General features: G+C 38.9%; 2 protein-coding genes and 1 pseudogene across 3 annotated transcripts; 2 read left to right on the top strand and 1 right to left on the bottom strand.

The window, feature by feature from the left end:
* Positions 1-23: 23 nt before the first annotated feature.
* On the top strand, positions 24-14,409 carry p2rx4b (purinergic receptor P2X, ligand-gated ion channel, 4b). Of its 2 annotated transcripts, XM_052107896.1 has the most exons (13): positions 24-164; positions 456-562; positions 11,484-11,631; positions 11,800-11,871; positions 12,086-12,158; positions 12,236-12,332; positions 12,456-12,536; positions 12,686-12,827; positions 12,946-13,082; positions 13,166-13,259; positions 13,363-13,428; positions 13,518-13,628; positions 13,709-14,409. In XM_052107896.1, the coding sequence occupies exons 2-13, from the start codon at positions 504-506 to the stop codon at positions 13,742-13,744; spliced, it is 1,116 nt and encodes a 371-aa protein (XP_051963856.1). In that variant the 5' UTR covers positions 24-164; positions 456-503; the 3' UTR covers positions 13,745-14,409. The 2 variants fall into 2 exon arrangements, with proteins under 2 accessions (XP_051963856.1, XP_051963857.1); XM_052107897.1 differs by having other exon boundaries at positions 42-562.
* An 8,054-nt stretch (positions 14,410-22,463) lies between these two features.
* On the top strand, positions 22,464-23,403 carry LOC127630550 (taste receptor type 2 member 40-like; annotated as a pseudogene).
* A 377-nt stretch (positions 23,404-23,780) lies between these two features.
* Positions 23,781-26,850, bottom strand: LOC127630939 (glutathione S-transferase theta-1-like). The gene is made up of 5 exons (XM_052108831.1): positions 26,667-26,850; positions 26,316-26,403; positions 26,071-26,221; positions 25,617-25,793; positions 23,781-24,106 (listed from the first exon to the last, which is right to left on the bottom strand). The coding sequence occupies exons 1-5, from the start codon at positions 26,776-26,778 to the stop codon at positions 23,906-23,908; spliced, it is 729 nt and encodes a 242-aa protein (XP_051964791.1). The 5' UTR covers positions 26,779-26,850; the 3' UTR covers positions 23,781-23,905.
* Between the last annotated feature and the right edge of the window lie 802 nt (positions 26,851-27,652).

Genomic DNA, 27,652 nt, shown 5'->3' with positions numbered 1-27,652 from the left:
GTCTTAACTGGAAGGATGCGTCCTCCGAAGGTCGTGTCCTTTGAAGGCTGCAGTATACCGAGTGTCCTATAAACAAAACGGCATTCGTAGGACGAACGAAACGGAACGTAACATGGTTGCTATGACAGCACGCCACTCTCTAATGTGCGCGAGCGAGTGAGAAGGTAACAAAGTCCATTTAGAAAGGAATGTATGAGGTAAAATTTAGAAGAGTTATAGTTATGTAAAGAGAAAATAAAATATATTTTTACAGGGTGTTCTTTTAGTATAATACTTTATTTTAATTATATATATTAATATAATTATACATATATTTTTTTGTTGTTGCAATAATTATACATATTATAAACTCTGCACCAATCTACTGAGGTACTTCAACTTGGGAATTAACATTACTTGCGTTTGAACATCATATTTACGGGCAAATTGGCGTAATATTTTTCCCGTTAAAGTAGATCGCATTAGGAGTGTCCTACTCGCCTTTCTGAATCGAGACAGCCTCGATGACTTACAAACGCGACCTCCGGAGGACAAACGAGACACAGCCAAATGGACGTTTGAGGTAATTATTTTGTATTAATTATACCTAAAAAGAAGTCTGTGCTCTCTATGGATTTAATTTCTATGGAAAATATTATTTGCTGGAGGTGTTATATGCGCCTAATGTTGAGGTGTATTCAGACAATTAAACAAATGTTGTTTAAAAAAATAAAAATTATATATATATATACTTAATTGAAACTGAAACCAATTTATCATTGGTCTTTTTTTTTTATACCATAATTCACATTACTTATACTATTTGAAGAACCCATGAAATGGCTGGATGAGTAGTTCCCTATCGAGAGGTCTCTCCTATTGCGTAAGTAGCTTACGCTATGGGAAAACTCAGTTTCTCGAGAAATATTGAAGTCTTTATGTAAAACCCATTGCAGCTGCACAGCAGACAGCAATGAGCGAGGCAGCTCGGTCATTGGCTGTGCTGCAGCAACTTGCTCGAACCAATGACGGGGCGACTCTGAATGCGCGACCAATGGGCGCGCGCTTCGCGCTCGCGCGCTCAGAGCCCGCCAAGATGGGCATGGCTTAGGGCTATATATTAGGCGCCCCGTCATGATAGTTCTTTAGATTTAATCTCCTTCAGCAAAGACCTTCTCTTCGCTTGATCCTCCGGATTGTTGGAGTCTTTCGCCCGCCGTCGAAAAGCCTACAGCAGGACCGCTAAGAGGACGCCGGTGCCTTCAGCCGCCTTCGAAGCCTTCTGCTACGCCATCCGGCGCGCATCGCTATATCCTTTTACTGCAAGCGCTCGCCTCTGCGACGCTTTTTGATTGAGTAAAAGAGTAATTTTTCAAGGCGTTGTTGCAAATGCCTTCAGCCTGCGCCTCGTGCAGAGGCACTCTTCCTGACGGGGATCGTCACATCATTTGCACTCGCTGCCAGGGACCTGACCACGCAGAAGCTGCTCTCACTCGAGGCGCATGCCCCGAATGTGACTCCCTGGGCCTCACCGAGCTGCGCGCTCGCTTTGCTGGAAATGTCTGTACATCAGTCAATGGGCCAGTCACAGAACTCGCTCACCTGCAATCAAACGCCGTTTTAACGGCAACACACAGAAATCACATTTTCTGCCTGTGTCACTAAGGGGTCACGTGTCCACACTAAAGTGCGCATTCCCACATATCAATACTGTCCAAACAGTGCCGAATACTTCCCCAGCTCAGCTGGACGCTCCATAAATGTAGATCGTGTGCCTATTGTCATGTATGCACCACTACACACAAGCACTGTTCCCACAGTTATACACACTTCCCCAGTAAAAGCGGGAAATACTATAAAGGTAGCGAGCGTGCCTGCTGTGATGCATGCACCCCTACACACAAACACTGTATGCATGGCCAAAAACCCCGCCGCGTGCGGGAGGCTTTATGAAAGTGGCGCGCATGCCTACTACAGTATATGCACCCCCACCCATAAGCACTGCCCATACAGTTCCAGACAGTTCTCTAGCTCATGCCACGAGCATCACAGATGCGACGCGCGAGCCAAGAAACTCCCTGCTAAGAGCGGGAAGCTTTATGAAAGTGGCGCGCGTGCCTATTACAGTGTATGCACCCCCACCCGTAAACACTGTCTATATAGTTTTCAAACATTTCTCCAACTCATGCTGCGAGCATTACGGAGATAGCACGCGTGCCTGTGATTTCACACGCACCGCTGCACTCGGCACTCAACACAGCTGCTCAGCGCGCGCGCCTCTGAGAGCTGTAAGCTCAGTGTTAGCACATTTTCTGCCTGTGTCACTAAGGGGTCACGTGTCCACACTAAAGTGTGCATTCCCACATATCAATACTGTCCAAACAGTGCCGAATACTTCCCCAGCTCAGCTGGACGCTCCATAAATGTAGATCGTGTGCCTATTGTCATGTATGCACCACTACACACAAGCACTGTTCCCACAGTTATAAACACTTCCCCAGTAAAAGCGGGAAATACTATAAAAGTAGCGCGCGTGCCTGCTGCCATGCATGAACCCCTACACACAAACACTGTATGCATAGCCAAAAAAACCCCCGCCTACTACAGTTTATACTACAGGGCTGTTGAATGCTTGATTCTGATTGGTTGAGAACGTTCTAAGGTGTGCAATTATTTTCAGGGAAACGCACGGCTAAAGTAGTTCCAGGCAGGTCTTGACCGCATTACTGTTCCATATCACTTCGCGTAGTCAACTGTAATAACGGAAAATAGGATACAATTCATAACAAGAAGTGACAGCGACAAATCCACTTCAACTTCAAGAGGATTTGTCACCAGACACAGCAGCCCAATACGTCGTTGGATGATTTGAATTCTGTCAGCCCAATGCGCTTGATCTGCCATTTTCGATGTCTGACTTCACCATCAATGGAAACGTGCAGTTTAATTTTAATAAATAAATTTCTTCGAATTAACGAATGAATTATAACGTATGAATTAATAAATAAATTAAATAATATGACGCACATGATTTTCTGTCTCATTATTGCAACCTCTGTCTCTCTAATAACTACACTAATAACTGCATTAGTCTGCTGTCAGTGGCTCAAACCTCCGTTACTAACTCTAAAATGACGTTTTGGAATTAGCAACGGAGGCATGGGATTAGATGCGTAAGAAATTAGTCCTACATACAAGAGCGTTTTAATGACAAAAACTTGACAAACGTCTAGAATCACATCATCTGAACACTCCGCTTCGCGTCGTGACCGCATTACAAATAATTACTAATAATTCAACGGCCCGTCGTCAATTATTCCTTACATATGCACCCCCACCCATAAGCGCTGCCCATACAGTTTCAAACAGTTCTCTGTCTCATGCCGCAAACATCACAGATGTGATGCGCGAGCCAAGAGACTCCCCGCTAAGAGCGGGAAGCTTTATGAATGTGGCGCGCGTGCCTATTACGATGTATGCACCCCCACCCGAAAACTCTGTCCATACAGTTTCAAGCATTTCTCCGACTCATGCTGCAAGCATTTCGGAGATAGCGCGCGTGCCTGTACTCTGACACGCACCCCTGCACTCGGCACTCAACACGGCTGCTCAGCGCGCACCTGCGCCTCTGAGAGCTGTAAACTCAGTGTTAGCACAAGGCAATTTGCCGCTGGGGCCCATACGTCACTGCGACACGCCCCCAGCCAGCATTCAGCCCATATCTGTGCGAGCAAAAGCCTGGGAAAAAATCCCCGACATGCTGAAATGGGTTTTGAACATAATAAAACACGGTTACTCACTTCAATTCGCTCGCAGACCACCCCGCTTTTCAGCGGTGGTCGAGACGAAAGTGAGGAAAGATGTGTCACATGTTCTACGCACTGAGGTGCTCAAACTGATAGAGAAGGGCGCTATAGAAACTGTTCCTCCCTCTATGAGCGAGGCGGGTTTTTACAGCCGCTATTTTCTCGTCCCGAAAAAGGACGGTGGCCTCCGTCCCATCCTAGATCTCAGACATCTGAACAAAGCTTTAATGATTCGCTCTAACATTCAGAATGTTAACAACCAAACATATCCTCGCGCAAGTTCGCCCCGGGGATTGGTTTCTATCAGTGGATTTGAAAGACGCTTACTTTCACATTCCGATAGCGCCTCATCACAGGCCTTTTCTGAGATTCGCTTTCGAGGGACAGTCATACCAGTACACAGTACTACCATTTGGCCTATCATTGGCCCCCCGTACATTCACGAAATGTATGGACGTGGCACTTTCCCCCCTGAGACAGCGGGGAGTGCGAATACTGAATTACCTCGATGATTGGCTAATCATAGCACAATCAGAGGGTCAGTTAACGACGCACAGATCTTGGATTATCAGCCATCTAGAATGCCTGGGTCTGAGAATCAATTTTGCAAAGAGCGTGCTATCCCCCAGCCAGAATACCTCTTTTCTGGGAATAGTGCTAGACTCAGTGCAGATGACAGCGCGCCTCTCATCAGAGCGCACGCTCTATATTCAACGCCTTGCAACATCATTCAGAACGGGCGCGCTTGCCCCGTCAAACGATTTCAAAGAATGCTCGGTCTCATGGCCTCGGCATCAGCTGTACTCCAGCTAGGATTGTTGCACATGCGTCCTCTCCAGTGCTGGCTCAAGAGCCGTGTCCCCACTCACGCGTGGCGCTCGGGCCACTTTTTGATCAGAGCGAATCACGGCTGTATAAAAGCCCTGACGCCCTGGAAAGCCGTCAACTGGTATCAAACCGGCGTGAGTCTGGGCGTAAATACGCAGAGAAAAATGATCACGACAGATGCCTCCAAAATAGGATGGGTGGCACTTTACGAGGGCAGGCCTGTCTCCGGCTTTTGGTCAAACCCGGAAAAGCGCCTACATATAAACTGTCTGGAAATGAAAGCGGTCGCCTTTGCTCTCAGAGCCCTGCTTCCGTACCTGAAAAACGAACACGTCCTGGTCCGAACGGACAACATGACGGTAGTTTCGTATATAAATCGCCAAGGTGGACTCAGGTCGAGCTCCCTGCACTCTATGGCCAGGGAGCTCATCTTATGGTCACAGCACCACCTGCGCTCGCTGAGAGCAGTGCATGTGCCAGGCGCCCTGAACCAGGGAGCGGACATGCTGTCCAGAGACAAGGTTCTCCCTGGAGAATGGTCTCTCCACCCCCTGACGGTTCAGTGGTTATGGCAAACCTTTGGCGAGGCAGAGGTCGACCTCTTCGCCTCCAGGGAAAATGCGCACTGCCCCCTTTTCTTCTCAAAGAGCATGGACGCGCTCGCCCAAGTCTGGCCGAGCCGCCCCTTGTATGCTTTTCCCCCGATCGCGATGCTACCTCAGGTCATCAGTCAGATCAGGGAAGTGAAATGTGCAGTGCTCCTGGTAGCCCCACTCTGGAAAAACCAGACGTGGTTTCCAGAACTGATGCAGATGATGCAATCTGCCCCATGGCCAATTCCGTTGAGGCTAGACCTCCTCAGGCAGGCCAACGGGATGATTCTTCATCCCCGCCCTGATCTGTGGGCCCTCCATGCATGGCCCCTCAACGGGTTCCCAAGAACCTCCCCAGTGGAGTTTTGAGAACCATCACTGAGGCGTGAGCGCCCTCTACGAGGCGCTTATATGCCCAAAAGTGGAAAGTGTTCAGTGACTGGTGTGATACCAAGAGCTTGAACCCCAAATCGTGCGAGATACCAAGTGTACTCGCCTTTTTGCAAGAGCTGCTGGAGGCGGGCCGCACACCCTCCACGCTCAAAGTCTATGTGGCTGCCATAGCGGCGTCACACAATCCTGATAAAGGACGTTCATTAGGGAAAAACGACCTAATCATTCGTTTCCTAAGAGGCGCTAGGAGGATGAACCCTCCTCGCCCCCCCTCGGTGCCGATCTGGGACCTGGCCACGGTCCTGGACGCACTCAAGAGTGCCCCGTTCGAACCTCTCCGAACCGTGCACCTTAAACAGCTCTCGCTCAAAACTGCGCTCTTGCTGGCGCTCGCCTCAGTCAAGAGAGTGGGCGACCTGCACGCGCTGTCATCAAGCGCTGCTTGCCTGGAATTTGGACCTAACGACTGCAGAGTTGTCCTTAGGCCAAAGCACGGGTATATTCCTAAAGTGCTCTCCACACCCTTCAGAGTACAGGTGATATCTCTGGCAGCGCTATCGTCCCCAGCAGACGAAAGTGACGCTAATTTACTCTGCCCGGGCAGGGCACTCAGAGTATATTTGGAATGTTCTGCCCTGTTCAGACAGACGGAACAATTATTCGTATGCTTTGGCGGCCGCACTAAAGGTCTCGCAGTTTCAAAGCAAAGAATATCGTGCTGGATAGTGGATGCTATAGCGCTGGCTTATGAAGCCAAGGGCCTTCAATGCCCCTTAGGCGTCAGAGCTCACTCTACGAGGAGCATGGCCTCCTCGTGGGCGTGGTCGAGTGGGATACCCATTGAAGATATTTGTGCGGCGGCAGGCTGGGCCTCACCTTCGACATGTATCAGGTTTTATAACCTACAGGTCCCCTCATTGCATTCCAACATTCTATCAGCCTGACTATAGAATGGACTGGAGTATGTATATGCTGAGCATTATCTCCTCCCTTATAGGTCCATCTCTGACTGACTTAAAGGATTTTTTATGCATATCAGTACATAGAAAACTCAGTACATAAGATATGTGCTTGTGTTTGTACTATGAGCGCCCCACCATGGACCACCTTGGAAGGCGCTCTATACTATCCCGTTATGTAGCTCGCCGTTGGCCGTCTCGTGGAATAATCACTTTGCTTTAAGGCTCAGGCATCTGCCTCTGGCTTTATAGAGCGAAGTCAGCACGCACGGCATTTGCATGGTGTTCCCATAGCGTAAGCTACTTACGCAATAGGAGAGACCTCTCGATAGGGAACGACTCGGTTACTAACGTAACCTCGGTTCCCTGAGAGGAGGGAACGAGTATTGCGTAAGCTGCCGTGCTAGTGCTTGGTCAGTTCGCTTCAGTCGATTGAACCTAAAGAACTCTCATGATGGGGCGCCTAATATATAGCCCTAAGCCACGCCCATCTTGGCGGGCTCTGAGCGCGCGAGCGCGAAGCGCGCACCCATTGGTCGCGCGTTCAGAGTCGCCCCGTCATTGGTTCGAGCAAGTTGCTGCAGCACAGCCAATGACCGAGCTGCCTCGCTCATTGCTGTCTGCTGTGCAGCTGCAATGCGTTTTACATAAAGACTTCAATATTTCTCGAGTTTTCCCATAGCGTAAGCTACTTACGCAATACTCGTTCCCTCCTCTCAGGGAACCGAGGTTACGTTAGTAACCGAGTCGTTTTCTTTTCTGTCATATAGTTCCCATTGAAAAAGTGAGATGGGGTGAGAACTTTCCTCTTGTCCCTTTTCTTTCTTTTTTTAAATAATAATAATAGCCAATAGACTTTATTTTATGTTTTAGTCATGAACCATGATTAGCAATCTTCTAGTCAGTGCTAGTCATCATGGAGAGCATTGATTGGACAATTTTTTTTAAATGTATATATATACACACATATGGATTAAAATTGAATTTTGATTGTCTAATATCTTAATTTCATGGTGTTGAATTAAGCTTCACGATACACATACCTGATTATAATACACTTATAAATATGAATAGGCCTAAAAATTATGATGTTTCTTACCTGTTTCTGCACCACGTTGTTGAAGAAAGCTGAATGATGTCACTTCTGCTTAATACTGTCACACATGACATAATTTTCAATTTCCCTGTTGTAATAATTATATATGTATAACATATCTATGTTTGGTTCTATATGCTAATAAACTAATAAATATATATATATATTTTTAAATGGGTGGAACCAACACTTTTATGATTTGAAAATGGTTGGTGTGACGTGGTTGAGTTTAGACGAACATCAGGGACATTCAGTACCATTCAGAGATGGCCATGTAGCTCAGCTGGAGCAGTTGTAGGCCTATATTTGTGGCAGTAAGATTAGGTTCCTCATCCTGCCAGACATGTTGAAAAATGCACCAATGTTGAAGAGTATGAAGAACAAAAACCAGGCAGCTGGTGCTGGTCGAGGAAAAGCAGCAATTCTCAAAGCTCAAGGTAAATGTCTCCTTGGCACAGTCCACTTTTATTTTGTTGGATATTTTCAAGATCATGAGTGTGGTATTTGTGATTTTTTTGATTTCTGCTATAAAGGTGATAGTGAAACTGTGATCACACTAAAGTTGTTGTGGATCTTTCTGCAGTGGCTGCCAGAGGTCAGGGGCGTGGCGGACCAGGACGAGGGAATGTGTTCCAGAAGAGGCGCTTGTTGTATATTCATTACTTTCTTTTATATAAAAAAAGTATACTGTAATTTTTTATTATTATTATTTTACCAGGATTTTGGTTGGATTTGGATTTCATTATGTTTGTTTCATGCTTGTTCAATAAATGGATGATTTTGCTATTTTTCAATTATTTTGTTTGTCTCTTTTGGGGGGTGAGGGGCACATCAGTGTCAGTGGAGATCAGTCATACTATATGATCTTTCCTGCACGGAGGCACTTTTCATTTCAATAAAAATGAAGAATACAGGGACCCAGGGCTGCACAGCACAATAAAATTTGCAAAGCAAATAAAATCTCTAAACATCAGAAAAGCTACTGCACAACAAGAATATCAGAAAATAAATATTTATAAAAATTATGTATTTATTTGTCTGTTAGGTGTGTTTTGGACAATGCATACCAGGAACTTCCAGAGGTGTCAAAATAATTTATATTCAACACATTAGCTGACATCTTCAATGTCTCTTCAGTTTAGATTTCGATGATGGAAACCCATTACTTGTTGACCATGGAACTTCGCTTTGAGTGACTTTCAGTGGCACGAGTAGTTCTCTTCTAAGCTGCTTCATGATTTGCATTAGACTGACACGTGACTTAAATAGTTTTTTTCCTGTTAATTTTGATGCATTGTGGCTCAATTTCATTGTGTTTTCAGCTTTTATTCACTTGCTAATTTGACTGTGTTGTGCACCCCTCAGCCACCATAGAAGACATATTATTTTATATGAATCTTTAGTTATATTTAATTGTAAGGTGGACAAAAACTTGACTGTGGGGTTAGCCACTAGGTTTACATGTATTGCCACAGTTAAGAGATAATGGTTAACGGTTAAGTGCTTTTCCAAAAGCACTTAACCGGTCAATAAAAAAAATAAAAAATAAATAAATAAATAAATTATATATATTTACATTTCTTGTTGCACTTAAATCTGTTTTGTATACTATTATGATGATAGTGAAACTTTGTAATATGGCACTTTTTGTACCACTGTCTCCCTAAGATGATTCGCTGATGTTCTTCCTCTTTTGTAAGTCGCTTTGGATAAAAGCATCTGCCAAATGAATAAATGTAAATGTAAATGTAAATGTAATGGCTTGTAAGTGTGTAGATTGCAAATACTTCTAAGAAACGAACAGGTCTTTAACCATATAACTGCAGATGGTATCAGTTTATATCTTAACACTTTCACAATTCTTGCACAATAAAATGAAATGAAAATTATATTCAAAGTATATGTGAATTCCGTTGGGAATTTTAGTGGCTGTAATGAGCTATAACAAGGCTCCAACTGAACTTCGATCAGCTACTGTGTTTCCACAGTGGACACTTCTTCAGTTATGGGTTGTGGCAAGGATTGCTCCAGTGGTTGTTTCCACTGTTTTTTTGATTACGAGACACCTGTAACTCTGGTTATTAGTAGCAAAAGAGTGGGAGCCCTCTTCAGATTGATCCAGATATTGATCATCGCTTATGTTGTTGTGTAAGTATTTCTATTTAATAATTGTATGTAATATAATATATACACATACATAATTAGTGCTTGAAGATCTTTTGGGTCCTTATGTCTAGATTATTTTACAGTTGTTTACCACATCATTCTCCGTGTATCCATCTTGAGGTTTTTTGGATTTGTAAAGAAACAATGAACAGGGACAACTGTAAATTCAGTGATGTTACATTCCCTGGTTCAAGGCTAATCAGGATTCAATTCTCTTTATAGTTTTATACAGGAAATCTCAAGGCTTTAAAATTGCTGCATTTTTTGTTGTATCAATTTTTAAAGAGTCAGTATGGACATAAACATATGAAAAAAAGTAGTTTGTTGTGTTTAGTATTTTCTGAAATTAAACTTACAATATTTCAGATTTTTATTTTTTATTTTTCCTTTTTATAATAAAGAAACTTCAGCACCCATATTTAAAGATGAACTCAGTCATTTTTGAGGGGGACCCTCTCCATGTAGATTGAAACAGCTTTTTTAAGGTTACTGATATGACTTGAGTCTTCAGTCTTCATCTCATGTTACTGCTCTTGATCTTCATTAGAAGTAATACAATTAAACAATTTAAACAACGAGAAATAAATACTGAGCGCACCTTTAAAGGAATAGTTCACCCAAAAAAAAGAAAATTCTTTCATCATTAACTCACCCTCATGTCATCCCAGATGTGTATGACTTTCTTTCTTCTGCAGAACACAAACAAGGATTTTTAGAAGAATATCTCAGCTCTGTAGATCCATTTAGGGTAATGCAAGTGAATGGTGACCAGAACTCTGAGGGTTCAAATAACACATAAAGGCAAAATAAAGTAATTCATCCAAATCCAGTGGTTTGATTAATGTCTTCTGAAGTGATCAAATCGAATCTGGATGAGAACAGACCAAAAAACTTTTTAGCTATAAATCTTGACAGCAGTCTCCTTGGCGGTAGTGATTTCAAGCTTGATTACACTTAGTACCATCTAGTGCAAGGTAGTGTTTTGGAGCTTGAAATCATGATCATGATTGAAGACTGAAATGGAAAGATGCACAGTGAAAAAGGAGTTATGTTTTGGTTTGTTCTCACCCAAAACCAATTGGATCCCTTCAGAAGATATGGATTAAACCAATGGAGTCATATGATAACTTTTATGTTGCCTTTATGTGATATTTGGACCTTTGACCTACAGAGCTGGGATCTTGACACTTGCTTAAGGATTACTGCTAATAGACCTTTTTCACACTCCATGTTTTGGAATGCAGAAGTAAAAGTTTGCAGGGTAAACTTCGACAGCGGTGAATGGGAGATCACAGCACATATTATTTACACTTACCCATTTACTCCAAGATCAAAAGAAAAAATCCACTATTACATTTGAATGACTTAGAAGAAGAAGAAAAAATAGAGAGCGGTGGATTAAGCAAGTCAGATGGGAAAAAATGCCAAATCCTACTGTCACTCTCAGCAGCTGTAATAAAAACCTTTCCTCGCAGCTGTGGTAATTCATTTTAAAACTAGTTCCAGGGCAATATAACTGTTGTAAAATATAAAACATTTACACTCAATATAAAAAAAAATAATTATAATGTAAAACAATTGTGAGATTTATGCTGCTAAATAAAGCAGAATCGCATCATCACAGTCTGTGGAAAAAGGTCTATCTGTGTTTTGCACCTTGAAGGTACGTTTGCTGGGTGCAGCAGGCTTACCAGGAGACCGACTCAGTGATCAGTTCAGTGAGCACGAAGGTGAAAGGAAACATTCTGACCAATTCATCCATTGATGGGGTTCATGTTTGGGATGTGGCGGAATATGTCATCCCACCCCAGGTATCTAAACTTCTGTGCCAGAGCTGAGATCCATTGGAGTTCTAGTTTCTCTGAATGTTGTTTTTTTTTTTTTCTTTTTTGTGTAGTTGCCTTTTTATCTGACAGAGATGACACTTTCTTTTAATACTACCAGATTCAGTCACCATTACATTTCTTTTACTTTGGCAGGGTGAAAACTCTTTCTTTGTGTTAACAAATATGATTTTCACACCTAACCAGACACAGAGCAGCTGTCCTGAGGTACTTCACTTGCACTTTTGCTTTTGCACATGAAGATACTGATGTGCTTGTTGATTAATTAACAACACAATAAGAAGGCAGGACATCAGCATGCAGTCCTTCTTCTTTCAACTTTTATCAAGAGCTCAGAGTGGCTAACAACAAAAACAGGAGTTAAATGTCATTCACTACAGAGACCTTTGTTCATTGCATGATAAATGATCCCTTTTTTCAGGTCCCAAGCAACTTCACTGTCTGTGAGTCTGACAATGATTGCAAAGAGGGACTCAATGAAGTCCATGGCAATGGTAAGTTTACACATTAAAAAGAACAAAATTTGCATAACTCAATGCCACAAAGTAAAAAACTGTTATCCTCCTTGCAGGTGTTCAGACTGGTCGATGTGTAAAATACTCTGAAAGCATCAAAACGTGCGAGGTGCTTTCATGGTGTCCACTTGAAAATGACACCATAATTCCAGAGTGGGTATATTTACCTCTTCGAATCATTACATACATTACAAAATCAAAACAGACAACACAAGTTTGATTGCACTATGAATATTTAAAATTGTGAATAACAAAAGATTATTTCTGATCATTCAGACCTGCTTTGCTAGGTGCTGCAGAGGACTTAACAGTTCTCATCAAGAATAACATACAATATCCCAAGTTCTATTTCAGAAAGTAAGTTAATACATTTGTACTTTCACTTTTTGTATTTTTTCTTTGCTCCTATGTATGAAATTTCATCATCTTCAATGGCCACCTGGTGTGAGAAAATTGGTATTTGAAATATTGATTTTTGAAGTGAATGTATTTTGTGCTACTTCTAGGCGAAACATTCTGCCTCACATCAACTCCACATACTTAAAACACTGCACCTTTAATCGTAAAACAGACCCAAACTGTCCTATTTTCCGTCTGGGGGACATTGTGTCTGAGGCAGGAGAAATCTTCAGTGTCATGGCTGTTAAAGTCTGTATTTTCCATGATGCTCTATATTTTTATTTTCTGCTGAAACCATTCTGATTAATATTGAAATGAGTATATTACTGGATTCATTCTTAGTTGATAGTGTGTTTTCGTGTTAAAGGGTGGTTTTATAGGGATTTTCATTGACTGGAGTTGTGACTTGGACTTTCCAGCATACTTTTGTGTACCAAAATATTCTTTCAGCAGACTGGACAACAAAAAGCTTGAAAATAATGTTGCCCCTGGCTACAATTTCCGGTAAAGTCTGTTGATTTTGGATTGCTTATTTTGTATCTAAATCCATCATTCCTAGAGTTTAACAATTTTGTTCTTCCCCATAGATTTGCAAAAATTTTTAAAAACAGTGAAAATATTGAAACACGGACATTGATAAAGGGCTATGGAATCCACTTCGAGGTCATCGTTTTCGGCAAGGTTTGCCTTCTGATCTCTAGAACATAATCAGCTTCAGTTTAGACACAAGATTCAATTTAAAGGATTTAGCTTCTCTGGTTTTATGTCATTTGTTTCTCTATAGTCTGGTAAATTCAGCATTGTGGCCACTATTGTAAATCTTGGGGCCACTCTCGCCTTTCTAAGTTTGGTAAGTACTGGTTATGTTTTTTTAAACACTTATTTAACAGTAATTACTTTGATTCAAGCATTTTCAGAGAGTTCCTGATCTTCTCACAGGTAAATGCTATTTGTGACTGGTTCATGCTTACTTTTATGAAGGACAGTGACTACTATGCCAAAAACAAATTTATCCATCTGAATCAAAATAGTGATAGTGGTGTTCCATTGGTGAGTAAAACTCACACAGGATATCTATAAGCCATTTAATTTGTTATGCAAAATTATATAACATTTTTATTATGCTCTAGAGCTCTGTTGAGACAACCTCATATGGAACTCAGTGATGCTGTGAATTGGATGTTTCAACGGAATGGACAATTTCATCACACTTAAAACCAAGAAACTGCATGCATGATAATTGAAGAATAAAGAGAAAAAATTGCTGTTTAAAATCGTTTTAGATAGTGTGTATTCTGCAGGACATCTTCTAAGAATAAGCTAAAATCACAACAAAAGCTATATTAATTATTGAAGTAGGGCCTACAAAAAAAATTCTGCACAATTGTGTAGAATTAGCTGCTAAAATAAATGGTATTTTGGTGTGGCTTGCTTTTGTTTCACAAATATGTTCAGTTTCATAAATTGACTAGTTTAGTGACCCCTTCTGGAGCTGCCACTAGGTGACGACAAATGAGAGTCTTTGAATCATTTTGAGACGTTCACGACCATTTTGTACATATAATGGAAACCTGGCTAGCAACACATTTAAAACCCAGTTTTATTCTACTTGAAATATTTTCCAGGACATTTATGTATTTTTAAATTTCCATGACTGGAAAACTGCATTGCAAAATTCCAGGTTTTCCAGAATATGTGGGAATCCTGTCTAGATTAATTAGCTGTTTTTGTTAGTTGCGTCAAAGACGTATGCATCTGTGTTAAAAAAACAGACTTGATATCCTGCTTTTATTCTGATAATTTTTATTTGTATTCCTTTTTTTTATTATTTTTATATGGTACATCCTTTAAATGGTTTGCGGGTTACAATTGTAAAAAAAACCCCCATCATAATAGGCCTATTGTGTTATTGATTTTAGTTAGTAGCGATCTCTTTTCAATCTCTTTGTCAATAAAACAAGCATGGACAGTGTTTAACAGCTGCCATACAAAAGATGTTTACATGCCTCACCCATATAAGTGCTGTGCACATCTAGTCAATGTACATATACTGTATGAAAGTGGTATGTGTATCTGTATGTGTAGCGTTTGTTAAACTCTTGTCTGTCTTGCACTGACTCAAACTTCCTCTCGAATTAGTTCTGTTTGGCCTCTTTGAAGTAACAGCTGGTGCTTGTAAGCCATTCAAGGAAGATTGTTGTCTAAAGAAGACCCAGGGGCAAACTCACTTCATTACTTCAAAGTCTTATTTTGATCTCTATGTGAGATCGTAACGGTTACGTATTAGAGCATAATATGAGAGCGTTGATCCAATGTAGATGGATGAATAATACGGAACTTTACAGCTTGTAAAGAATACAGAGATTTATCTGTGTATCAGAAAAGCCCCAATGCAAAGTAAAGCAATCATGTGAAAGTTTTCACCTTACCGAAACACCATGACATTTAAACCTAATACCATACATTTTAAATAGCGTTCTCTGCTCTACACCATTCTCTGAGTACGGCGAAAATGTAATCAAAATGATGGGGGGGGGGCAATAAACATAACAATTCTCAAGAGCAATTTTTGAAGGGGACACCAAGGGTTTTTTTGTTGTTGCCCCGTTTGCATTTGTATTATTTTATCTCTTAAAAAATTAATTTAAGAATATATCATTATATTATTTACAATACACATATTTTAATTATATTTTAGGGGGGGGACAACCCTCAGATTTTTGTCAACAGTGCTGGGTAGTAATGGATTACATGTCATTTGGATTATGTAACCAGATTGCAAAATCAATTACTTGTAATTGGATTCAATCACATTTTAAAATACTCATAATTGGACTACAATTACTTTTTTATAGATTACCATACATATTATTAACAAGGCAATGTCAGTAAATTGTTAATAATTTATTGATCATTCTTATCATTCTCTTTTTTCAATCTTTTACATTTTTAATTCTAAATCAGCACACCGCTGTAATCAGTAAATCTTCCAGTGTTTTCAGAAGAGAGGGGGAGGGTTGTGTGTATTGCACTCAGAACTGATACTCTAAGTTTGCATGTTTTTAAACTTTACATTGCTTAAACACAACTCAGAATTTTTTATTTTTTTTTTCCAATTATTATTTGAACCATCACTCAAACATGAGGGCTTAAATACATGAAAAAGGGTAACCACATGACAGACAACCAATGACTAGACTAAACTAATAAACATAACAAGGCAATGAAACAAGAACCAATGATAAAACAGAATTGACAACAAGTCTCATAAACATAGACCAATGAAGAAACAGGACTAATAAACATGGTGGAACAAGAGGGTCACATGACAAGGAACCAGTAAGAAAAAAAGACATGAAACATGGCAGGAAGAGGAAATCACATGACAAGAAAGAGGAAACAGGAACAAGGAACTACATTTTCAAAATAAAAGACATGAACACAAAACATGAACAAAAACACATTTAAACATGACAGTTGCTTTGTCAAGCCAACATAATTACAGTTCATGAATACAATAGGGTCCAAAAATTAAAGGGAGCTACCATGGTCAATGTCACAAAATTGATTATTGGATAAGTGACCTACAAATAGAGCAGAATCTTAAATCTTATTCATTTTACATCATTTTTCTTTGTTTAAAACTTTCTAATTAAAGTTTCTGTTTATTTCCAAGTTTAAATTTAGATTTTCAGTGTGGTCTCAGACTTTAGGATTCAACTGTATGTTAATGATTTTAACCATTTATGGCCCAAAGTCTTGAATTTCAGTCTTGAAGTTTAGGCCAGGATACAGGCTCCGGTTGCTTTCTTTTTCATCCAAACAGCCTGCATTGCCATTACTATATGACATTAATCCTGGCAGTATATTATAAAGTGTATTGATACAGTGTGCATCATCAGGAAGACATGGTTTCTTGGAGGAAACTGATGGAAAGCCAGGCTTTACCTCCACTGCCATATCGGAAAATGGGACAGTATGGATTTGTATAATGGCTATAAAGCAACCTTTAAGGTTGGTGTCCTTCATTTCAGGCAAGACATTTCTTCTAAATCAAATACATAAATGAACAGCTTTATTAGGAGTTAGTAAATAATGAATATTGGCTACATAATAAATCTTAGGGACCGTTCAAACCAAACGTGTTTTTGCGTTTATGTGCAGTGTTTCTACAATTGTTTTTTTTTATGTAAACATACCCTGGACAGAAGTCTTTGATGTTGCATCACATCTTGCTTTTATTTCAGCAGCTCATGCATGAGCGGCATATTTTTAAGAAGTTAACAGAACTTAAAAAAATGCGTTCCATTGCTGGAATGCTGTTCCATTCTTTGCGCTGCATCTAGCTTTTTAACACAAAATTGCATTTGGTGCAAACGGTCCCTTAGGCTTCCTTCTGGATAGCATTTACTTCATATTCTGTTAAAGGTACACATATGGTTAAAGTATGTTTGTGAAACGATATATAAAAACTTAATTACAATAGCATTTGCTTCTGTACAACATGTAAATACATATAGTTCAGTTCATAAATGAAGTACTACCTTATGTAGTTAAAGGCTGGAAATCTGATGTTATTCTGAATCATCACAGTGAATTTCTCTGCAGATGCCAAAATAGCTTGTCTGAGGAAACAGAAATAACAAAAGCCTGTTCTGTTATGATAACTTTTCCATTTATAAAATCTCAAGTATATAAAAATGTCAAAAAAAGTGCAACGTCCTTAAGCAAGTTCCTAAAACAAATCTGTGTCAGTACCAGCACTGGCAGCTCAGAACTGCAGTGTCAACAGTTTTACTTTGAAGCATAGTTGAAGATGTCCTCTATTGCCAAATATCTTTGCTGTCATAGTTTGAATCTTACTCAACAAACAACAGTATATAGGATAAGATTTAATACATACAGCCAAGTATAGGAATGTATTTTTGTGCAACTTTCATGGAATTGTTCTCTTGTTCTCAATGGGACACCAAGCTGAAAATTCATGTTTAGCTTAGCACATCAAACTTGACACAGGCTCCTGTTTGAACTCCTGAGAAGCAAATACAGGAACTAAGTTCAATTAAGCTACTAAATATTTACAGTATAAATGAGAAAGAAGAGCAGATATTGAGTAGTTGTGGATGTTTTCTGAGTTACCACCAAAAATGAGATCAGATGGAGTCATAATAATTTCAATAGATATTCAACATCTGATCATTGAGTAAGCTAATATACACAGTACAACAGTAAGTTCTGGTCCTCGAATCTGATTGGACGAGAGATGTTCCATGAGTACTGATGGTCTCACACCATCATCACTCGGACGCTCCATTGTGTGTGTGTGTGTGTGTATCACACCGCTTGTGTTCGTGCCGTTCTAAACTGTGTAAGAGCAATGAAGAAGAGTTAAGAGCTATCTCTCTTTACAGCCAGGCCTCCTTAGCAACCAATTGGACCGGTTGCTATGGTGGGAGTCACGTTGGGTTAACCTCCTCGTGGTTGCTATAATGTGGTTCTCGCTTTCAGTGGGGCACGTGGCGAGTTGTGTGTGGATGCCGCAGAGAATAGCGTGAAGCCACCACACATGCTAGGTCTCCGCGGTAACGCGCTTAACAAGCCACATGATAAGATGTGCGGATTGACGTCTTTCTGATTCATCTAGTAAGAAAGTAGTTCCATGCACAAATGCGTTTTTATGACCGTACTCAGTTTTTCCTAATTTAAAAAATGTCTTGGTTCATTGAACTGTTGTATATAAGCAATATCACACTCGCAATCGTGCTATATGGCAGAGTGCTGATGTCGGGCCATATTGCACTTGTGTGATATTGCTTAAATATAGACTGGATACCTATATTCAAATAAACAAACAAATCAGTATTTAATATCATTAGGAAATATGATTGGTCTGAGATGTGTTTTTCTTATGAAATATTTCAAGCTGTGACAATGACATTTGTTACAACGAAAAACCCTGATAAATGAAAACAAGGACACAATTTTGTATCTTGCTTCATAGTGCTTTAAGTGTTATTACATGTTTTTTTTGTAATTAACATTTTTTATTACATTTTACAATAACAAAGAACAGCAAAGCATGTAATCGTCTTGGAACACTGTCATTGCATCAGCCTGGATAGAACCACAGACAAATCTCTCATACGAGTATAACGTTTACACATATTGCAAGTATTAAAACATACATCATTGCATCTAAAACGCACAGCACGTGTAAATATTAAAGTGGTAGTGAATGTAAATTAATGAGCTCTTGTTGAGTGATGCATGTGGGAGTCATAATAGCAACACTCAGTGCAACACTTACCAAATGAACATCAAGATAACTCAGTTAAATGTCAAATTTCAGGGAAACAAGTTTGACGCTTTAGATTTTTTGAGTGTCAAATTCACAGGTATTAAGCAAACTGCAAAGCATTGTGGTTTGGCCAACACAAGGTGAAGGAATTATTTATGCAGACTGCGGAGTCCAGCCCTGATTGCTGAGGAGGAAAAAGGAAGCATACCTATTTGGAAGCAATATTTATAGTAAAGTAAAAAATCTAATTTAGCCATTAGTTTATATGTTCATATAAAAAAATGTTTCCCATTTTACTTTAACTGGATGAAGTGTACAAAGAAACAATATAGGCCTGTATATGAAAGAATTCATAGCATTTTATTAGTTATTTTGAAAGTTTGCAGGAGTTCAATAAATCTTTTTGTGCTTTTTGGAGCTTCAGAATTTAGATCACCAGCATTTTGAGGACCTACAGAGTGGAGATATTCTTCTAAACATCTTTATTTGTATTCTGCTGAAGAAATAAAGTTATAAACATCTGGGATGGCATGAGGGTGAGTAAACGATGAGAGAATTTATCCATTAATCGCACTGCCCCCTGAACATAATATGGAATCTTCCTGAGAAATGCAAGTTTGTAGTACCACCTGTTTGCTCCAGAGGGCAGTAAGTGAAACTTCGGCTGCACGGCAACGCGCAGTTTATATAGTGAAGAAAAACACCCTTGAGCAGCAAAACACAAACATGCGTTACGTTCTTGCGTTCAAAACACTTGATGGAGCGCAAATCCGAACTAGGGGATCTCAATATGTGTTCTAAGTATTAAATTATATTTAACTTGACACAGTGACCTAAAATTTTTATGTTTATGCATCCAAGATGCTACAAAAGAATGTCTGACGCAGCTGTTCATTGATGGATCCTTAAACAAGCCCTCATAATAATAAATCTCGAACTGATTTACAAATTCACTTGTGTAATGGATTGCTGTGAACTGCATGTGATTGACTTATGATCAATAATATGGTAGTAAACAATACATTGTATTCTAAAACCGCTTTTTGTATTGTCTTATGAATGATGATCTCTTCTGCCACAAGAATGAAATGCATTTTAATTATCTGAATGTGTTTTTATTTAATTTATATGATAGATAGATAAAGAGAGAGCTCTACACACAGAATTCTGCAAACTCATTTTGAAATGACAAAGGAAAACACCCAATAATGCATGCAGGGCAGAATTAGGATGATTCCCATTGATTATTAACATACAAAAATTATCTCTAAAATTTTGGATGGATTTAAAATCAAGTCCCACAGAGTTGCTACATTTTAAAGCGCTGTACCTAAATTTCAAGGTACAAGAGACATCTATATAGATACATTTATAAACAGAATAGACAACTGTATAACCAGGACAGAAGAAGAAAAAAATGATATAATACTTGGAGAGGGACACACAGCAGCACTGGCTGCAAGATACGTTTTAACGTGTCACAGCCTGAGAGACAGTGGGTTGAATATGTGTTATGTGTTTTACCCCCATGTGTCACCCTAATGTTCACTGCAGTGACCCTCAGTTTATGTGTGTATATTCATTTATGTGTAAGTGCTTTTCAGTTATTTAAACACTGTGGTCTAAATACTATTAATAAGTAAAAACAAGAAAACATTTTAAAAAGCAAGCACTAAATCATCATCATCATCTTCTACTGTACAAAGTACCTCATTTATCCCCCAAATGTACATGAAAAGTTCTACACATTTAACCATAATAGGCATGCTCTATTCTAAGCCGAGCCGCCACCAAGCCTTTGAAGATCTTCAACACATCCAGAGAACACTGTCCTGACAACTTATTTTTTCTAGATTTCCAAATAGCAATAGTCAATAAAATCAACTGACTTTTTCTTTTTCCTGTAAACTTTGGACCATATATAAACATTTAAAAAGAGAAAGCTTCACCAATTTCAGTAAACCATTGAGATAAGTGAAAACAAATCATTTAAACGAGCACACTGTACAAATAAATGAAAAACCATTTCAACGTCTGTACAAAAGGGACAACCCACCCCTACAGAAGGATCAATGTACCATTTTGCTGAAGGAAGTCCACTCAAAAGATTAGCATTATATGCCTTCACACAAGAAATATAGAGGGCTTTTTTCCCTACTTCCTCAAAATCTTCAAGCTGAAGGGTTTTAAAAGACAAAAGACACTTCTTGTCATCTTGCCATTCTCCCACAGCAATATTTACATTAAGAGAGGGGAAAACATAAGGAAACCCCATAAGTCCAACAGGTGGCTGTAACACAGTTATTTGTGCCACAGAGTAGAAGCAACCAAATTATTGGTCACTAAAATCCTTCCGCTATAGGACAACTGAGGTAGCAACCATTTCCATTTAGACAACTTGCTGCACACTATCTCCACTATACCCTCCCAATATAGCTTTTGAAATTAATTTGACACCCCCAAAAACTCCCAACAATTAAGTCCCTCTCTACCCCACTTAAGGTCCCCAGGTAACATTGGGAGACTCTCAAACTCCCCTTTACCTGCCCAAAAAGCTTCACTTTTAGCTCAGTTCACTTTAGCTGATGAAGCTTTCTCATAAAGATTGAGTACCTCAGATAAACACTTAATATCCTCAGTGTGATTTACAAAAACTGTGATATCATCAGCATAAACAGAAAGAGAAATTCTTGAGTCTAAAGAAAAATCAGGCACATTAAAACCGGACAATCTTTCTCGAAATTTAAAAAGCAGCGGCTCAATTGCTAAACTATATAGTTGACCAGACAGTGGACAGCCTTGCCTAATGCCCCTTAGAATAGGAATTGGCCGACTCAAAGCGCGCCCTACATTAACCATACACGATGCACCATTATATAATAACTGTATCAAATTTAAAAACGTTTCACCAAAACCAAAAACCTTCAATACATTAAAAAGATAATTGAGATCAAAACTATCAAAAGCCTTCTCTTGATCCAGGGCAATTAATCCAACATTCACATTGAAACCATTACAAATATCTACAATGTCTCTTACTAAAAACAAATTATCCATAATAGATCTCTTTGGAATGCAATATGATTGATCCTTGTGTACAACCAAACCCAAGTAATGTTGTAATCTATTTGCCAGACATTTAGATTTTTTTTTTTTATAAATGTTTATATATGACACTGGATGTGTCAATCAAATTGCCAATTTAGAGGAAAAAAAAAATAGCTTCTGATGATGATGATGATGATAATAATAATCTTGCTTATTTGAAGGACAAAGATTTCAACAGGCAAAAATTTAACAAGTAACATGAATGCACTATGTATTCACCTGCAAACTCCAGTACAATTCAAAAATGATCTTGCATTTGTTTGTTAAACTGAACTGTAGCATGGTGCATTTCTATCATTTTACCTCATTTTTGTTTTCAGATTAAGGTTTAATCATGATATGCCATTGATTTCAGCAGGAATAATTAATTACAGAGCCACTTTTACATGCAGAGATTAATTCATTGTTAACTTCTGTATAAAACAGCATGCATCTCGACAGATTTCATAGCTGTGAAGGACTGACCATGTGTGCACATCATGGCCATTGTGACCGAAGCTGGAAATTGTTTTATCATATTTGGTGTTGTTCCAGGGAACATGTTTAACCTAATTTTGACAATAGAACAGCAAGTGAAGACCAGAATCATTCAGACTGTGGGTCTGATATGTATCATCTCCATCAGCAACATCATCTTAAAGCTTTCTCAGTGGCGGTGGCTGTGTTCCTGCATCCTGATATCTGGGGTGTGAAGCCATATCCTTTATTTATAAGGACTGTTATATGTCTATTGTTGAATTTAAGCTGCATCAGCTTCTGGACCATCGCATGGCTAAATCTCTCTTACTGTGTGAAAGTTGTGAGTTTCTCTTCCGTGTGCCTCAGTTCACTGAAAAGGAACATCTCCACTGTTATCAGTCCTGCAGTGCTGCTGAGCTGCTTGGGCTTCTCCTTGTTGTTCTTAACAATGTTCTCACTCAAAGTTGTAGATTCACTGAAAGGCAACTACAACGTGTCTTTCTAAATTACAGCCTGAACAAAATCTCAAACACAGCCTGCCCAATGCCCATTTTTGCTGCAGAGGTTGACATAACTTCGTACATTGTTGCGGTTTTTGGTTTTCTCTGCCCGATCCCTTTGATGATCATGTGGCCCACCACTCTCAGAATGGTTGTCCATTTGTGCGCTCATACGCTGACCCTCCAGAAGAACAAAACCCAAGTGCAGAGTTCAGATTCATACCTGCTGGTGTGGAAGCTTACCATCTCCCTGGTGGGGGTTTATCTTACCAGTCTATTTATAGTTGCTTTGTTCTTCATTTTAAGGATAATTGAGGTAATTGTGACCTACCTCATCTTAGTCTTTGGCTACAGATTTTACAGTGGCATGATGTCTGTCCTTCTGATAGCTTCAAATAGTTATCTGAAAGAGAAGCTTTGAAGTCTGCTCTACTGTAGGGAGGTCAAGGAACAAGCTTGAGATGGGGGACATTTGATATACAGAAAACAAGTACCACTGGGCACTTAATTTATCAAAAACTAGCACTATGTTACTTGTTTCTGGTTTTAGATGAATGTGTATCTTACTAATGGCTTGATTGTATACAATGATTTGCTTAATAGTTATGAATTACTGTATAACTAGAAAAATGTAAGTAATAACAAATGTAAATATTTTTATTTGGATTAGTAAATACAATTAATTTGCAGGATTAATTAAATAGTCATTTTAATTTTGATGACCTTAATGTAAGAAATGTATTAATTGAATCAGATGCATATTAATTTATTTTAATAAATTTTGAAAATGTATGAATAGAATAAAATGTCAATGAAAACTCCAGCCTTGAACTTTTTATCTTCTGTTTATTTTGAATATAGTGATTTTACAATTGTGATAGTTTCTAATCTATGTCAAATCTAGTCCATCACATAACTGAACAGTAACTTGATGAAAGATCAAAGTTAGAATTTAAAAGTAATCAGATAAACATTTTCTGAATCCTAAGTTTGAGAAACTCTGGTATACCCTTGCTTTCAAATGTCTGTGGCAGTATATCAACATTCATGATAATCTTATGAGCCTCATCGAAGACTTCCACACCAATCTCCTTCTTCACTCTGTCTCTCCATGCGCTCAGAGCAGGTCTGCCTTCAAACACATCTAGACCAGTACCGACCGGCTTAAGCACATGCAAACATACAAACAGAATGTCAATAACGTCAATAGCTCATGTTATATAATGTCAATATCACAAGCACATGATCTGGGAAATCAGATATAACGTTTCTATAGACAACTATTCTCATTTAATAAAAATTGTTTCTTTTATCTGAGCAGAATACATTTGCTATCTTGATTTGATAAGTCTAAGTGTCATAAAAAATAAATGTTTGCAAAATAAAATTTTACTAGAGAAAGTTTGAAATTGCAAAATGTTTACTCTGGTTCTTCTGTTTTATACTCTAATTTAATTTTCTGAATTTTACAGTTAATTTCGGTTTCTTGATGTTCATTTTCTTGACATTGTATGCATTTACATTGAGTTTTTTTTCCCATGTAAAATTGACAACAAGCGTTTGAAATGGGTACTGCAGTCCAAATATTGGAGAGTTGTCTGCCCCGCCCCAGATTCGAAGCTCATGCCTGTTGCCAGAATGAGTACACACAACAAGAATGAGTGAAACTAAAAATGTCAATCGACGAGCTTTACACTGTAATTTGATCATTTTTAGATGGATGGTAAGGCTTTTTATTTCGGGTGGAATATGTTATCTCTGATCCAGTTTGTTTGCTGGCTTCCATGGCTGCAGTACGCAGTGTTGTTTGCCAGCAAACTTACTCAAAATACTATTGGTGAGTGGGCAGTGGGCGGGATCACACATGCCAAATCACAAACAGAAATTCTGGCCCGGAATGGAAACGTCAAAGTAGAATACTGGCGTTAGCATTGTTAACGGAGAAGCCAGTATTTCAACTTAGCATGGTTCCTAATTTTCTATTGACATATTATGGTAATTATATGATTTAGTACAGAAACAATATTACATATAGCACCTTTAATGTTTGAAATAAATTATTGGTAGAAAAAATGCTTATTCTGTGTCTCCTCTTTGTAACACCATGGCCAGGTTTGATTGCAAGCACAATTACATTAACTGCAAAAACTGACACTTCAAATCAATTTTAAATTTCCAAATGCATTTCTTGTGATAAAATATAAAATTAGGTTACAACAAGCCATCAGACTACACAGTAGGTGGTTACAGCATCTACTGGTTGTTACAGCCATGACATGTTCACCAGTAATATACAATATAACATACATGGGAGCAATATACCTCCACTGTATTTTACAGTCTCATATTTTCATGTAAATATTGGTACATTTTAGAAATGTACATGTAATTAAGATCAAAATAGCATAAAATCCCCAAATAAATAATGTATAGTCAGAAATGACCGCAAATACTAAAGGGAGGTGCCATTTTCCAATACCATAGGAGGGTTAAAGCTGTTTTCACACAATCGCTCTGGCACATGCAATGCCTCATCCAAAGACCACTCTTATATTTTTTCTTATATATAAATGCAAAGTCATTTACAACCTTTGTACCAAAAGTATGCACCATTATGGATGTGAAATAAAACTTTGACTTGATGAACACCAAAGTTCTAGAATGGGTTTTTACCTGCATCATCTCTACAATGGCTGCTAGATCTGCCAGTGATATTTTCGCTCCAATTATAAAGGGTCTGTCCTGCAGAAACTTCTCCTCAAAGATCTTTAGAGCCATGTTGAGGTCCTCCACAGCAGAATCCATCTTCTCCTTGGGCACTGGGGCCCCTGTGACCACAGGCAACACTCCCTACAATTGTGAAATATCAGTTACAGGCCAGCACCTGATAAAGAAATGCAATTTGTTACAGTAAATGTAACAGATAGAAACTGTTCCATAATTAGTAACTAGTACATAGCAGTAGCCAACATGTTAGCATTACACAGGGCTCTAGACCAAAAGATTAAGAAAAAGGGGGAGTGAATAAATGCTGTATATCTTAGAATAGTTTGAATGGAATAGTGCAAACACACAGACACCATATAAATTGGACCTACTACTGCAATGTTTAAACAGAAGATCTTACCCTAAACCAGAAGACCTTTGACCCATTAGCTCTTATGTTTGTGTGCTGCCAGGATAGATACTCATCTACTCGTGCACGCTTCTGCAGGTCAGCTGGGTACCAGTGGTCTGGGGTGCAATGTTTTGCTGCCAAGTACTGCATAATCGCTATGCTGCACAGCACATGTCAATGCACAGTGTTAAAAGTGCACATATAAATATGTGCCCAATTCAAAAAGGGTTGGACTGCACTTGCAAACAACATACCTTTCTGTGAGGATAAACTCTCCATCTTTAAGGACAGGTACCTTCCTTATAATGCTGACCTTCCCGAAATCTTCTCCAAAATGTTCACCTTTGAAGTCAAAGAAAATCTTGTTTTCTGAACTGCTTTGATCCAAGTCAAGCATATTATTGAACATCACCGAAACAACCCGAATATATTTGTTTCTACCAACAAAACAAATTTTTGGGATTATATTAAATAGAAATAACTCCTTAAGGTGACAATTGCACCTTTTTACATTGTATTACAACATTGCGTATATTGAAAATTATGTTGACAATTGCAATTTCAAACTTATAGTAAAACCAAAATCAATGCAAAAATCTATTTACCTGCAGACAGGTCCACGGCTTTGTATTCAAAGGGAATTTTTGTTATCTTGGCAAATAGGAAGACGGCACGACATGGCTGGGAATGTAGGTCGAGATACAGCTCAAGTGGCATTTTGGATTGGAAGAGTCTGATCGGGCAAGATGAGTGCTGCTTCTCAGAACTTCACATCTTCAAATGCTTCACATTATTGCTCCGCCTTCCAGGGGTCAATAGTACAATGTTCTTGACACCTAAAACTAGGTTACCATGTTATGGCTTCGTCCGCTTCGTTTATCTAATTAAATGCAATTGATGTCATGATCAAAGACAAATGGCAAGAGCTGACATATGTGTGCATGTCACAGGGAATTTGCCTATAGTGATATAGTGAGGAGACAAAAGAGTGAGAGAATACATGCTTAAATACACTGGAGAGAAAGCCAAAAATCTTGCTAAATGCACTTCAACAAAATGTAATTATTAACTTCTGTAATCAAGTTAACTTTTTTTTAGTTTTTTGGGGGGAGTGGGTGTGTGTGTGTGTGTGTGTGTGTGTGTATCTGTGGGCAGATTTTGTGTGGTTTTCGAGGACTTTTTTTAGGTTACAAACTGGTTAATACAAGGGTATTATGCTGTAAATGTGGTGTATGAGGACATTTCTAGTATCCCCATAATTCATATAGCTTAAAAAACATACTAAACTATGTTTTTTTGATAATGTAAAAATGCAGATAGTTTTTTGTTAAGGTTAGGTTTAGGGGTTTTAATCTATAGTTTGTACAGTATAAAAACCATTATGTCTATGGAAAGTCCTCATAATGATAGGTAGACCAACATGTGTGTGTGTGTGTGTGTGTGTGTGTGTGTGTGTGTGTGTGTGTGTGTGTGTGTGTGTGTGTGTCAGCAAAGATTGCGGTAATAGGCTAAAGTCCAGAGAACCACTTTATCCCCGTCTGTACTCTCTTCACCTCACATCTGCACAGTTTCATCAGTTTAATTAATTATA

This window comes from Xyrauchen texanus, chromosome 37 (assembly GCF_025860055.1).
Source record: "Xyrauchen texanus isolate HMW12.3.18 chromosome 37, RBS_HiC_50CHRs, whole genome shotgun sequence".
NCBI lineage: Eukaryota > Metazoa > Chordata > Actinopteri > Cypriniformes > Catostomidae > Xyrauchen > Xyrauchen texanus.
Note: the sequence above shows the minus strand (reverse complement) of the source record. Positions and strands in the feature narration are given on the sequence as shown.